General features: G+C 41.1%; 1 protein-coding gene across 3 annotated transcripts; it reads right to left on the bottom strand.

Annotated features, from left to right (window-relative positions):
• Positions 1 to 8,982: 8,982 nt before the first annotated feature.
• LOC105008368 lies at positions 8,983 to 14,501 on the bottom strand. 3 transcript variants are annotated; one of them, XR_004574740.1, is made up of 10 exons: positions 14,170 to 14,501; positions 13,719 to 14,042; positions 13,288 to 13,593; positions 12,491 to 12,547; positions 12,236 to 12,334; positions 11,935 to 11,981; positions 11,780 to 11,827; positions 11,614 to 11,685; positions 11,214 to 11,401; positions 8,983 to 9,093 (listed from the first exon to the last, which is right to left on the bottom strand). XR_004574740.1 is itself a non-coding variant. In XM_034287850.1 (9 exons), exons 1-9 carry the CDS (start codon positions 14,228 to 14,230, stop codon positions 9,070 to 9,072), a joined length of 1,038 nt encoding a protein of 345 aa, XP_034143741.1. In that variant the 5' UTR covers positions 14,231 to 14,501; the 3' UTR covers positions 8,998 to 9,069. The 3 variants fall into 3 exon arrangements, 2 of the variants coding, with proteins under 2 accessions (XP_034143741.1, XP_034143740.1); XM_034287850.1 differs by lacking the exon at positions 11,214 to 11,401 and having other exon boundaries at positions 8,998 to 9,093; XM_034287849.1 differs by lacking the exon at positions 8,983 to 9,093 and having other exon boundaries at positions 10,706 to 11,401.
• Between the last annotated feature and the right edge of the window lie 327 nt (positions 14,502 to 14,828).

Below are 14,828 nucleotides of genomic sequence, written 5' to 3'. Positions count from 1 at the left end.
AGTTTTTCTTTAAGAAGCCCTCCTGTTCTCCACTCATTACCTGTATTAACTGCACCTGTTTGAACTCATTACCTGTATAAAAACCTGTCCACACACTCAATCAAACAGACGCCAACCTCTCCACAATGGCCAAGACCAGAGAGCTGTGTAAGGACATCAGGGATAATATTGTAGACCTGCACAAGGCTGGGATGGGCTACAGGATAATAAACAAGCAGCTTGGTAAGAAGGTGTGACGACCACAAAAGTGTCGTATTTGTGTTTTAAGAATATTTACAATCATTGTCTTTTATTTGAGCACAAGTTGTAGTATTTCTTTAACAAAAAAAAATTGAAAGAAATAAGTATCCCAAGGGTTTTATTTTTATGTGATTTTTTTGCTTAATTGTGTAGTGATTGCTCCGAGCCAGCAGGGTCGGGTGACGGGTTTACTGTAGCTGCGTGAGTTTTGTGTTTCTCATTACTGCAGAAAGCTCAAACCTGATATAATGTCTCCTCGTTTCTCTCCTGGTTTACAGGAATCAATCTGTTTTCCACGGTGCCGTTGCTACGGAACCCGTTACAAAGGCAACAACTGTTGGCGCAGTTATTAGAAAATGTTCAAGATGAGGGTCAATCTCCTTCAGTCTGGGGCTCCATGCAAGATCTCACATTGTGGGGCATCAATATTTGTGAGGAAGGTGAGGGATCAGCCCAGAACTACACGACAGGACCTGGTAAATGACCTAAAGAGAGCTGGGACTCAAAGAAAACCATTAGTAACACACTATGCCGTCATGGATTAAAATCCTGCTCAAGCCAGCGCATGTCCAGGCCTGTCTGAAGTTTGCCAATGACCATCTGGATGATCCAGAGGAGGAATGGGAGAAGGTCATGTGGTCTGATGGGACAAAAATAGAGCTTTTTGGTCTAAACTCCACTCGCCGTGTTTGGAGGGAGGGGGGGATGGATGGGGCCATGTATTGCGAGGTCTTGGCCAACAACCTCATTCCCTCAGTAAGAGCATTGAAGATGGGTCGTGGCTGGGTCTTCCAGCATGACAATGACCCGAAACACACAGCCAGGGCAACTAAGGAGTGGCTCTGTAAGAAGCATCTCAAGGTCCTGGAGTGGCCTAGCCAGTCTCCAGACCTGAACCCAATAGAAAATCTTTGGAAGGAGCTGAAAGTCCGTATTGCCCAGCGACAGCCCCGAAACCTCAAGGATCTGGAGAAGGTCTGTATGGAGGAGCTCCTTGGGCTCCTTGAAACAACCAGACCGTCTTTTTCCAGAGCAGCCTGTATTTCTCCTGAAGTTGCCTGTGGGGTAAGATTCTTTGTATCTGAACAATTCTTCTGACAGTTTTGGCTGACATCTTTCTTGGTCTACCTGACCTGGGCTTAGTATCAAGAGATCCCTGAATTTTCCACTTCTTTATAAGTGATTGAACAGTACTGGCTGGCATTTGTAAGGCTTTGTATATGTTTTTATATCCTGTTTCATCTTTATAAAGTTCTATTACCTTGTTAAGCAGGTCTTTTGACAGTTCTATTCTGCTCCCCATGGCTCAGCATCTAGCCTGCTCAGTGCATCCATTTGAGAGCTAACAAACGTAATGACTATTTATACACAGACATTAATTGCAATTTAAAAATCAACTGTTGTGGGAAATTCACCTTTAATTGTCATTTTCACCTGTGTGTGCCACCTTATGTGTCTGTAACAAGACCAAACATTCAAGGGTCTGTAAACCTTTGATCAGGGCCATTTGGGTGATTTCTGTTATCATTATGATTTAAAAAGGAGCCAAACAACTATGTGATAATAAATGGCTTTATATGATCACTATTTTTAAATAAAACACAGTTTTTGCATGATCAGTCATATTTTCAAAATCAATGCCAGAATTTCACAATTTCTGAAAGGTTATGCAAACTTATGAGCACAAATGTGTATATATAATGTTTTACTATGGTTAGTGATCTAGCTACAATGCGCTCAATATTGTGTACTGTATGTAACTAATGCACCCAGCTAGCTAGCTAGTTAGCTGTAACACAATTACAACAAAAGTACTGATAGCTAATGTACAGTAAGCTCCTAGTCTACTCTTACCTTGATTTCTAGTAACACAATTACTTGGACTACCTTGAACTGTTGTCGTGTTTTCATTAGCCATTTCCATGGCTTGGCAAGTTGAATAGAAGTGGCTGGAATGCATTCTTGACGCTGTACTGAAATGTTTGATTTTCATTCAAATCAAATACCAGTAAAACACATTTACAATTGTGAAGTGAAACCTGTTTAGTGTAAATTAAGAATTAGATTTCCACCTATATTGCACTGCAAACAAATTGCCAATGGAACAAGACAATTTGACTATTTTTGAGGAGATATTTTCTTGAAATAAGTGAAATAATCTGCCAATGGAACAAGACAAATGTAACAATATTCAAGGAATATTTTCTAAAAAACAAGTGGTATATTCTAGCTTTTTTTTTACCTGAAAACAATTGAAAACAATTGAAATATACTAGATAAGTTGATATTTTTTGCAGTGTGCCATTACTTATTATAACTACAATTTATGTGCACTTATGTTATCAGGACCTGCACAGTGAGGTACTCTACATTAAAAACACCTGGGAGATTGAGGGTTTATTCAGAATATAGATTGGAAGAAAACTGTTTTTCATGCATGAGCTAAAACACACACAAAAAAAACTCTATTCTTTCATGGACAGGCTAAAACTCAAATATTGATATTTACTGTAATAAACACATCCCATGGTTTCCCCAACATGTGAACATTATGAGAAATATATTGGGGATTGATAGACATAAGTGCTAGATCTGGGCAGCTATTTCAGTAAATGGTGTCAAGAGCCGTTTCCAAGTGTCCCTCAACCTCTAGTCTGTAAATTACATCATTCCACTGTTTGATGTACATCTGTAATGTTTTAATGCTATTTGTTTATTATAGAAATACATTTTCTACAATAAAAACACAAAAATCCTGATCCAATTGGCTGTGCATGGGACCTTAGTCCTTGGTTAGTATTGCACAATGAGGATCCTTGTAGAGCAGACCTGGGCAAACTACGGCCCGCGGGCCGCATCGTACGTCCCTGTCCGCGTAAGGCCAATCATAAATTATAGGAATGCACCGAAAATTCGGCAAAAAAATTTGACACAATCTTTTTTTTCGCTGCTTCGGTTTTTGGTTTTCGGCCTTTGGAAATGTTATTTTGAAAAGCGTTACGTTTGTATTACTTATGTATGGACGTATATGCGTGCGTGAGCTGAGAGTGAAGGTGTACAGCGACTAGTGACGTTTGCCAGGTTACCCTAAAGATGTCTTAGCTCACGCTAAGAAAAGAAAAGTTGATAACGAATGCCGTGTTTTCAACAAGACATGGACTGCCAAGTATTTCTTTACAGAAATTAAAGGTAAAGCCGTTTGCTTAATCTGTGGTACACAGGTCTCTGTGTTAAAGGACCACTACACGACCAAGCATGAGGATAAATACAGAAATCTGTCTGATGAAGAGCGCGCATAGGAGTCTGATGCGTTGCTAGCAAAACTGCAAACCCAACAAGGACTTTTTACGAAACTTCACACCCCCAGAGATGCAGCCATCAGGACAAGTTAAGTAATTTCTCACAAAATCGCCAGAAAAAGTAAGGCGATTTCTGATGGAGAGTTTATTAAGGAGTGCTTATTGGACTCTGTTGCGTTGTTGTGCCCGGAGAAAAAGGGCGCATTTGAGAACGTGTCACTTTCCCGACGCACTGTAACGAGGCGGGTTGAGGACATCGCTGGAAACTTGGAGCTTCAGCTGAAGAACAGAGCGGCCGACTTTGACTATTTTTCACTGGCTTTGGATGAGAGCTGCGATGTACATGACACCGCCCAGCTACTCATCTTCTTACGTGGGATAACTGCAGACTTTCAAATCATGGAGGAGTTGGCAGCCATGCAGTCAATGAAAGGGACAACCACTGGTAATGACTTGTTCACAGAGGTAAATGCATGTTTGGACATGTTAGGACTGAAATGGGACAAGCTGGGAGGTGTGACAACAGACGGTTGTCCAAATCTGATGGGGAAAAATGTTGGACTTTTAAAGAGAAATCAGGATAAAGTAACAGAAATGAACCCTTTGCAGAAATTGACATTTTTGCATTGTATTATACATCAGGAAGTGTTATGTAAGACAGTGTTAAAAATTAACCATGTTGTTGATGCTGTAACTAAAACAGTTAACTTCATCTGAGCGAGAGCATTAAATCACAGACAATTTGTTGCATTTTTGGAGGAAAATGAGATTGAACATGGTGACATAAGCTATCACTGCACTGTCAGGTGGCTCAGCCTTGGCAAAGTACTGAAAAGTGTCTGAGACCTGAGAGACCAGATTCAGGATTTCTGTGTTAAGAAAGGAAATGACATCCCACGAGATGTACAGTGCAGTGAAGGCTTTCATGAGAAAGTTGCAGCTTATCTCAAGCCAAGTGAAGGACAATATTCTGACCCACTTGCCAACACTAAAGGACACCAAAAGATCAGCCGATCACATCCACAAGTACTAAACCATGTTAGAAGCACTGCATGCAGAGTTTGAGGATATTTCAAGATTTCAAAACTCTTGAGAGTGAAATGCACATGGTTTCTTCTCCCTTCAACTGCAGTGTGGAAAATGCACCAAGTGATGTTCAGATGGAACTCATTGACCTGCAGTCTGACAGACTTCTGGCAGTGCACTTCAGGTCAGTCTCACTGCTGGACCTTTACTCCTCCCTCAAAGAGGAGGACTTTCCACACCTGAGGAGGCATGTTCAGAGGATTATAGTCCTCTTTGGATCTACCTATGTACGTGAACAGACATTCTCAGTGATGAAGTTCAACAAATCCAAAAACAGATCCTCTATCACTGATGGCCACCTCTCAGCTGTCCTTTGCATAGCCACCTCAGACATTCAGCCAGATTTCAATGCCCTTGTTCAAGCCCAGAACAGACTGGATTATTCTCACTGAAGAGGTAAAATGAGGTGGAAAACATTACAAGTTATTGTTTGTTGTATTGCTGTATTTCAATAAATTAACAAGTTAAAAGAAAATTGCACTGATTCAATAATTGCTTTTGTTTTCTTTTTTGCCTCCCCGGGAAAGTTACTGGAAAGGAGGGTTCGGCAGATAGTCGAACCTCAGATTGAAGAGGAACAATGCAGATTCCGTCCTGATCGCGGAACAACCAACCAGCTCTTTACTCTTGCAAGGATCCTGGAGGGGGCCTGGGAATATGTCCATCCAGTCTACATGTGTTTTGTGGATCTGGAGAAGGCGTATGACCGGGTCCCCCGGGAGACACTGTGGGAGGTGCTGCGGGAGTATGGGGTGAGGAGGTCCCTTTTGAGGGCTATCCAATCCCTGTACGTCCAAAGTGAGAGCTGTGTTCGGGTTCAACGTAGTAAGTCGGACTCATTCCAGTTGGGGGTTGGCCTCCGTCAGGGCTGCGCTTTGTCACCAATCCTGTTTGTAACTTTTATGGACAGGATATTGAGGCGTAGTCGGGGTGGGGAGGGGTTGCAGTTCGGTGGACTGGGGATCTCATCGCTGCTTTTTGCGGATGATGTGGTCCTGATGGCATCATCGGTCTGTGACCTTCAGCACTCACTGGACCAGTTCGCAGGCCGAGTGCGAAGCGGTTGGGATGAGGATTAGCACCTCTAAATCTGAGGCCATGGTTCTCAGCAGGAAACTGATGGAGTGCCTCCTCTGGGTAGGGAATGAAGCGTTACCACACGTAAAGGAGTTCAAGTATCTCAGGGTCTTGTTCGCGAGTGAGTGGACAATGGAGCGGGAGATTGGCCGGAGAATCGGAGCAGCGGGGGCGGTATTGCATTCGCTTTACCACACCATTGTGACGAAAAGACCCTCACCTATGGTCATGAAGGCTGGGTCATGACCGAAAGAACTAGATGAAATGGGTTTTCTCAGAAGGGTGGCAGGCTTCTCCCTTAGGGATAGGGTGAGAAGCTCAGTCAGGAACTCGGAGTAGAGCCGCTGCTCCTTTGCATCTAAAGGAGCCAGTTGAGGTGGTTCGGGCATCCGGTAAGGATGCCTCCATGACATTTCCCTAGGGAGGTGTTCCAGGCACGTCCAGCTGGGAGGAGACCTCGGGGTAGGACCAAGACTAGGTGGAGAGATTATATTTCGACTGGCCTGGGAACGCCTCGAGATCCCCCAGTCAGAGCTGGACAATGTGGTTCGGGGAAGGGAGCTGCTGTCGCTGCTGTCCGATTCCGGATAAGCGGATGAAGATGAAATGAGATGAGATTTTCTAAATCATACAGAAAAGGTGTATTCTACAACATCGAAGAGGCATTCAACATTAAACAACAAAACATAAATGTCATGTTTGGCAGCATAAAGTAAATGTGGGTTCTGATATCTCAAAGCATATTCTTGGTATTCTCTTTTTATCCTACATGACAGTAGGGGCAATAGGATCACAAGCAGTTCCAGTAATGATTTATATACACCACAAATTGTCATTTCTCTTTTTCTTCCCTCTGTCTGTGTTGGTGCGCAATGAGTTTCTCACCACAGCCCATATTTCAACACTATACTTCCTCAAATTCATGGTTGTTGGATTTTAGTCAATGTTACAGTGGCAATTCTGATACCACGATGAGATTGTAGGTCAACCTACATTTGAAGGCTGTGTTCCCATATCGTATGACTGTATCTGTTGTGATGTATTTTAATTACAAAAAATATATTTTGCACATCGTTTAGGCCTTCTTGCTATCAAAACTGGAAAGAATTTGTCATTTCAAGAGTTTAATAGTAATTCAAACCCACTAATTCTACTAGTTCCTTAAAGAAGGATTTGCAGAACCTACTCCTACTTCTTTTTCTTCCAGTCACACTTGATGACCTTGCATCAACGCGAAATAATTTGACTGACAGTTTTGTCAACAAGACAACGACCCAAAGATTTAAGCTACCAAAGAATGGCTCAGGAGAAAGAAAATGTGTGTTGATGTCAATGTCCTGACCTTAATCCAATCGTGACGCTGTGACAGGACAGGGGCCTCTAGGCATCTCTATGCGCCTTGGAGTCACAGTCAGGGCCTGGCTATTAGAGGCAGCTGCACCATGTTGCCTCTAATTGGGGACCCTATTTATGTTGCCCTTGTTTGGCTTTTGGTTTGTGGATCATTGTTCGAGAATAATAAAAGGACGTTTTCCCCTGCTCTGCACTAGTGATGGCCAAACGAGGCCTTGTTAAATCGATGAGGCTTTCCAGCACATTGCTTCACTGAAAGGCCCATTTGTCGATGCCTCGTCTAGATAGCGCTCACTAAGGGCACCTACTGGTTGAAATAAGGAATAGCAGGTCAGATAATGTTTACCGCAATGACGTTGCATTGGCTCAACGGAAGCCTCACTGTGCACGTGGGCTTCCAATGAGCAACAACGATGGTAACAATTCATTTTCTATGAATTGCGTCAAGGCATTGTTGACGGCTGCGCAAAACATCTCGGGAAGGCAGCGTGGCCGTTTGAGCTGTTCCAGCGTGTCAATACGTTTTTTATATTTTGCAAATGAATCCAGCTAACGCCAGGGGTTTATCCAATGGAAGTAGAGTCTTTCATAAACAAGAGAAGGTCTTCCTTGTTGGTCCATCGTTGTACTGCAGTGTGAAATAATGTTGCTCCATGTTAAAAGTTCTGCTATCAACTGGAGGAAAAGCAAATTATAGCAAAGGACAAGCCCAATAATGCTTGGAGGATGGTGGCAGATATAGTTGGTGTATCAGGTCAGTTTTATAAGTTTGCACTGTGTTGCTAAATGTGCTGTGTTTATTTAGCAAAGAGTTGTTCATTTTATATGGCACCACCACAGAAATATGTTGCCTGCTAACATAGGGCTCATTATAACGTGTTTTGATTTTGCGCATGAGTGAGAAAAATCATTTTGGTGGGTTTAATGTCAAATAAAAAAAAGTTCATGAATGGATGTCAACACAGCCCTCCCCCGCCGAAAAAGAAAAAATACCCATAGCGGATAAGCCCATAAGCAGCCATAATTGCAGATGAATTCTACCCAGAACAGTGGACATCCACCATCAGTCATCCACTTCAAGGACTCACGCCAGTTACATCACTCACAAAGCAAAGTCAATATAGTTAATATAACTATAGCTTAAAATGTTATTCTTTACTTTTTACAAATGCCTGATCATACAATTAATTTGTGTATTCTTATTTTTTCCTAAATGTTTCTTTTATATGCATAAGTAATAGGTAAATACTGAATGTAACAGCGCATGTCAAATCAGTGAGTAATGAAATAAAGAGATTTGCTACATGTGTTTTGAACTGGCAACTGTGCTTTTGTAACTGGACAGTGATGAGAGAATAGTGCTTTTGTAACAGGGAAATATCTTGTGAATTGTTATTGAGGAACATCTTTTTTCTAGATGGTTCCATTCCAAAAAATCTCACAAGTAAAAATATCTCTATTAAGTCTTTAAACAACTTTCGCCAACTATCGGAAATGAACAGCTTTTCACTTCCTTATACAGTACTTAAACTGGACTTGAAACCAAAAGTCAGCAAATCAGGTTGTACGACACAGAAGCAAAGCTTCATATGCCATCTAAGAGGGCATTTTCTTTCATCAGAAATGAGTACCGAAGCTTCGTTACAACCTGCCTCGCTAGAAAATCTCGAGGTGCGTACCGAAGCGTTGCTTCAAGCGTCCCATCAGTACTCTGTGCCGATCTCTTCTTCCTGACCTTCAGCGTGACTGACCTGAAGCAGGCAGTCTATGGCCCAGTCCCAAAGTCCCCCCTAAACCCTAAGCCCTGAACCCTCACAGACTTAACTGACGTCACCTGGTAAGTGATTGAGTGCAAGAGGCTGCAAGGGCTCTAAATGCTATAAATAGTAATGGGACAGCACTTTGGACATTATCATGTTATACTGACAACGCTGAAACACACTATTGTGGGACTTTTTATTGTAAATTTTTACATTCTTCGCGGCCAAGGCACTTAATAGCCCGACTGCCTGGTTTATATGTCTTGCAGGCTCTTGCCCTACAGAGTGGACGAGAGGTAATTGTCAATAATAATCTACATTTGTCAATAATCAATGTACTATTTTTGGTCAAAACAGCATCACTGAGCAAAAACTAAAATTAATTGTTGAATAAACAAGGAGGGTAATAAGGTGATTGCATTCCTCTGATTTCATATGTTCTATGTACCATCTGAAATCCTTGTTAATGTAGTGTTTCTTCCTAAATGTAAATTTAGCCATGTATTTTGTTTGTGTCCTTTGTTTTAATCTCTTTATTATGAGTTGGGGTTGAGATAAGGATAATGTCGCTTAATTTGATAGAAAAACCTATCTTAGCATACTAGTCATTACCTTACATTTACAAAGTGTGTGGTTAATGCTGAAAGAGGAAGTTACATAATAGCTTCTATTTAGAGCAGTTGTTTCTCTAACTGAGGTCCTTGGACAGATTATTTATTTTAACATCCTTTCGTGACAGTGTTATACTGTTTTAGCTGTCTACCACAGCATATTGGAATTGAAATTAAATAATGAATATGAGCTCAAAGTGTGTCCCTTCTGAACAATTACGTGTGAAACAAAACCTTGCTGACCTAGAAATCTCTCAAATATAACACAAAATACCTAAGAGACACCTAGGGTAAAAGGCACTTTTAAAAAAACAACCAATAGACACTAAACATCTGTTCCCAGAACATAATTGGCCATCTCACACAAAATGTATGTCATGTGTCTTTGAAATAAAATGTGTGGAAACAAAAGTGGAGTTTTATTTAATTAAACAAAACACAGGCTGAGGCCAGAAAACCTCTACAAAACCAAAATACAGAGCTCATCTCTGCACTGGTGACAATAAACAATGAACACTGAACAAACAAAGACAGGAGAAAAGCATTTTGTGACCAACAGACAACAAGCTACAGCTGTGCGTAATAGGAAGTGGGCTGTGTTAGGCCAAAGACATCTACAACTCTGGGGATGCCGCACACTGTTGGGCTGGATCTGGTGGGGTGGACATTACAATGTCCTTCTAGTTACTGATATTAGGGTTTGTGAGAATGAGTGTGTGTGAGTCTCTTCTCTGTCCTGGCACCTCACTGGTGGAACCAGCTGCCCATGAAGGCTAGTGTAACAGATGTAATCATTAACTGTTCCAGTGGCATTTATCAAAAGTGCGTACACCACATTTCCAGCGTACACTTGGCGCTTTACATGACGTTTCAGGGTTAGGCCCAGCAGTTGCGCACGGACTGGGTTCAGTAATAAAAGGCTTTTAATGACCAAAATATAATTCAGACTGACAAAATAATAAAAATGACATTCTTTTAAATAATAATAATAGAAATATCATAAAATAATAAGACGAATATTACAAATTGTCATGCAATTATTAATGTTAATGAATGGTACTCCACATCATATCATCATCTTTTATTCCTCTTTTTAAACTGCCAAATAAAACCATTTTATTTCTACCTCCCTGGTGATCGTCTCAATCTCCACGTGAGAGACGTTTCTCTTTTTTGCCATCTTCCGTGTGTCCATGGCGTAAAATGGGGGCGTGGGGGAAGCGGAGACTTGAATATATAGGGGCGTGTTATTCTAATGACGATCGTTTTCAGCCGTGACATTTATCAAGGGCAGGTATTGCGTACACCTGGATTTTAAAGGTACGCACAGCTTCATAAATCAGGCGGTGAGAGGATTGTAAGCAAAATCCTACGCCAACATATATGCCCGTTTCTACGAAAGAATGATAAATGAGGGCCATTGTGACGCTTCCAATCAAGCATGCTAGCTAACACACTAACACAGTAATTTAAGATACATATAAAAATAATCCACAACCGATATGAGATGGGAAAGATTTAGATGTTTGCAACCTCCCTTGATGTGCAAGCGGGGCCAATAAGAATGTGCCTTATTGTCATCTGGCATAAACCAGCCAGTAACAATACCGGAACATTCATTACACATTTGTTCAGTGAAAAGAGAAAACCTAATCAACCCAGTTACACTAGTAGAGCAGAAACTTGAATAATGTGTACGATTTAATTTCCAGCACTGACTTCTACCAATAACTAATTTGCTGATTAGTATCCACTCACTATTAAGCTGTGTGGCTGTTTCACCTTACTTGAAATGTACGCTCTGGATCAGAACGTCTGCTAAAGGAATAAAATATAGTCCTTATGTTGATGTCTTGATGGCTCCTTTATTGACAGTAGAATAGAGGGAGTTGGGGTCAGCAGGGTTCTCTGTCTCTCTTCCTCTGTCAGTAGAGGTCATAACTGAAGCGTAGGTCACTGAATCCTCACCATGGGCCTACACACACACACACACACACACACACACACACACACACACACACACACACACACACACACACACACACACACACACACACACACACACACACACACACACACACACACACACACACACACACACACACACACACACACACACACACACACACACAAAACCACATACTGGAGGGAGTGTCGTAACAAAATGCAGAGTATAGCTTCACTTACATCAACGTTTTGAGGAGGATCTCGGTCGATATGTCCGATGGAGGCATAGGTGATACAGTCAGCAGGTTGACTCTACAAGTGTAGAATTTCATCAGGGTCACATTGCTTGATAAAAACGGAGTCAAATCTTTTGTATGACCACATAATAACACATTGATGCACTGACCCTGTCTTCATTGGCTGGTGGGCTGGTAGAGTTTACTGCAGTCAGACCCTACAAAAATGAGTAACAATAGTAATGAATTACTAGATTGATAGTGGAACATCTAGCTAATTTTCTACAGCAATAATCTAATACATTAACACACTGTTCATCAATACCAAATCTTTGTTTCTGGCAGGGCCTCCATAAGCTGGTATTTGATTCTCTGGAAAGAAATGTATACAAATAAAAGAATAGAAGAATTAATACAAATAAAAGTGTATTAGATTAGATTCAACTTTATTACCATTTAACAGTACAGTACAACGAAATGCAGTTAGCATATCTAACCAGAAGTGCAAATAGAGGGCAGAAAGTGTTGACAAGTATAGTGTATATTACGAGTGTAATGTGTGGATGTGCAATTATTGGGCTATTATTACATTTATTGAAAAAAAAAAAGAAAAAAATAGTGCTTACTCTTTCTCCTGTGTAATATGATGACAGCAGCAACAACACAAACAGCAACTACAATAGCCACTCCCACAAACACATACATCAGATTTACATAGGGAGATTCTGAGGAGATGAGATGTTACACAGGAAAATAGAATTTTAAGAAGTATGTTGTATTGCAACACAACAATTACTGAAGTGATCTGTATTGATTATAGTTAATGATGAACCATTCAAACAATGTACAACTTAGAATGTAAATAACATTAAACACTTTACTTTCAGAATGTGGGGAAGTTGGTGACCAGGCTGGTCCTTGAGTAGAGTATGTAATTCCTTTATAGTGGTTGAGAAGAAACAAGGTTACATATTTTTCTTGGTGAATCAGTGTGACTAGCCACACATACCAGAGTGATTACAGATAATATCTGTGTAACTATCATGCATGTAAACTGTGTGTCTAAAGGGAGACAGAACAGTAGAAAATAGATCCACATCCACTGACTCACTCTGTAACGCCTGTAGAGTTTTCTTTAATATAATGTGTGACATCTACAGGAAATCCACTTCATTATCTATAACCCTAACCCTGTAGTTTACTTTAATATAGTCTGTGACATCTACAGGAAATCCATTTAATTCTCTAGACAAAACTAACTTTCTATAAATATTTTTGGTGCTTTTTTAATGATAGGTATGTTATTGTAATTCCTAATGATATGGTTTTAACATTACCAGTCTTAGACATCTGCAGAATAATGTTGGTTTTCTTGACCAGTCACATAGCATAAGATATTTCTGAATACCATGAATTCAATTGTCTTGGCTTTGGTACATCAAAGGATCAACACATTTTATGCTGGTAGAAAAACAAACTGACCAAACATTTGTGGAACTCCGCTTTAGCAGAACAGTCTTTATATCAAGTATAATCTTGAAGTCACCTTACATTTTTAAGGCCATGAATTAATATTGATATCGGCTGTTCGTGGCCAAGGTTCTACAGTTTCAGGTGATAGATATGTATCCAGAACATGGAAGATGTACTATATCTTTACAAATCATACAATGATTACCTGGGACCATGGATGTGAAATCAATGGAGATCTCCTTCTTTCCATCTATAATCAGCTGACATGTCCACTTCCTGTTGTTGTCCTCCTTCTGGAGTGTCACAGTCAGAGTGATGTCACACTCAGATGTTTGTGTGACCTGGTGTCTGGAGTCATTCTTCAGCTTATTACCTGCCTCATCCACCCAGAGGAGACTAACAGGTTCTGTAATACCTTGGCGACATTTTCCAGGTCCATCAAATGTGTACAGAAAGCACCTTGTTACTGGTCTATCAGGCTTTACATCTGTCTCTGGTGTTGAAGAGGAGTCTGAGAGAGAAAACATACATGGAGGAAATTATTCATTATATTAATGTAGTGATCACACTGAATATGACTACAAACTACACTTTGCCCAGTGAAATATAAGCTCCCATTTAAACAGTAATACTCACTGGTTAGAACAGACAGATGAACAGGAGCATCACTTCCATGTTGTGGTCCATTACTAAGGTATTGTCGACAGGTGTAGATTCCAGCATCCTCAGCTCTGACATCACTAACATGTAGAGAACAGTCAGACCCCACTTTCAGTCTGTTTGCTCTCTTTGAGTTAGTTTTAATCTTCCCATGTCCAACCTCTTCAATCACACTCTCTAATCCAGTTCTGTGATAGTTCCATGTAGTTGAGGAGCAGTTTGGATAAACCACATTGGTACATGACAGACTTACATTATCTCCCACTCTGGTGTACAGAGAACGAGTGTCTCCACTGACACCTGACAAGAGAATAATCAGAATATGTTTCAATGGTAAAACACAATACAGTTATTTTTAAAGAAAGTTAATTGATATTTTCCACAGGTGTTGTTATTCTGGATGTTATCCTTGTCTTGACTGTCTTACCTGTTAGTAAGTATAAAATGGTCACAAGGCGACAAAAAATATAATGGTAGATGTCGGCCATGATCCTCTCTCTGTCAGAGTTTCACCACTAATCACCATCTGTACAACCATCACTTCCTCAAAGTTGTAATGAACACCGAGACCGGAGTAGTGTGGGCCCAATTGCAGAAGTGCAACTGTAGATTATTATTTATTTTTTTTACAAGGGAGTAGGCAAGCGCAAGAACGGTAAAGACGAGCAGGTAGTTTGGTAACCAGGAGATCAGTCCTCGAAGGCGAAGGCACATGAAGGAATTGACAGGAACGAGAAAACCAGAAGCAGGCAGGTCAGGAAGCCGGGTGATCAGTCCGCAGAGGCAACAGCACAGGCAGGGAGAGACGGTAAGAGAATCCAGGGGCAGGCAGGTAGGTCGGAATTCCGGGTGATCAGTCCGCGAGGGCAACAACACAGGCAGGGTTAGGCGGGAGGAGAATCCACGGGGCAGGCAGGCAGGTCAGGACGCAGGTTTCTGGAAAAGGAGTTAGGACAGGAACAGGAGGGAAGAGAACAACAGGCTGGGAGTCAAAAAGGCAAATACCGAGAGCTGTACAAGGCTTGGAAGGTCCACTACGAACAATACCTCACACTGGAGTGGAGGCAGAGCACAGGCTAAATAGAG

This window comes from Esox lucius, chromosome 18 (assembly GCF_011004845.1).
Source record: "Esox lucius isolate fEsoLuc1 chromosome 18, fEsoLuc1.pri, whole genome shotgun sequence".
In the NCBI taxonomy this organism is placed as follows: domain Eukaryota; kingdom Metazoa; phylum Chordata; class Actinopteri; order Esociformes; family Esocidae; genus Esox; species Esox lucius.
Note: the sequence above shows the minus strand (reverse complement) of the source record. Positions and strands in the feature narration are given on the sequence as shown.

Bases quoted from the DNA above. Each gene is read 5' to 3' on its own strand.
- LOC105008368 (XM_034287849.1), bottom strand. From the start codon at position 14,230: ATGGCCGACATCTACCATTATATTTTTTGTCGCCTTGTGACCATTTTA. The intron at 11,686-11,779 runs GTCAGTGCATCA...CTACACTTGTAG, and splicing joins CACCAGCCAATGAAGACAGG to AGTCAACCTGCTGACTGTAT. The intron at 11,402-11,613 runs GTAAGTGAAGCT...GTGTGTGTGTAG, and splicing joins ATCCTCCTCAAAACGTTGAT to GCCCATGGTGAGGATTCAGT.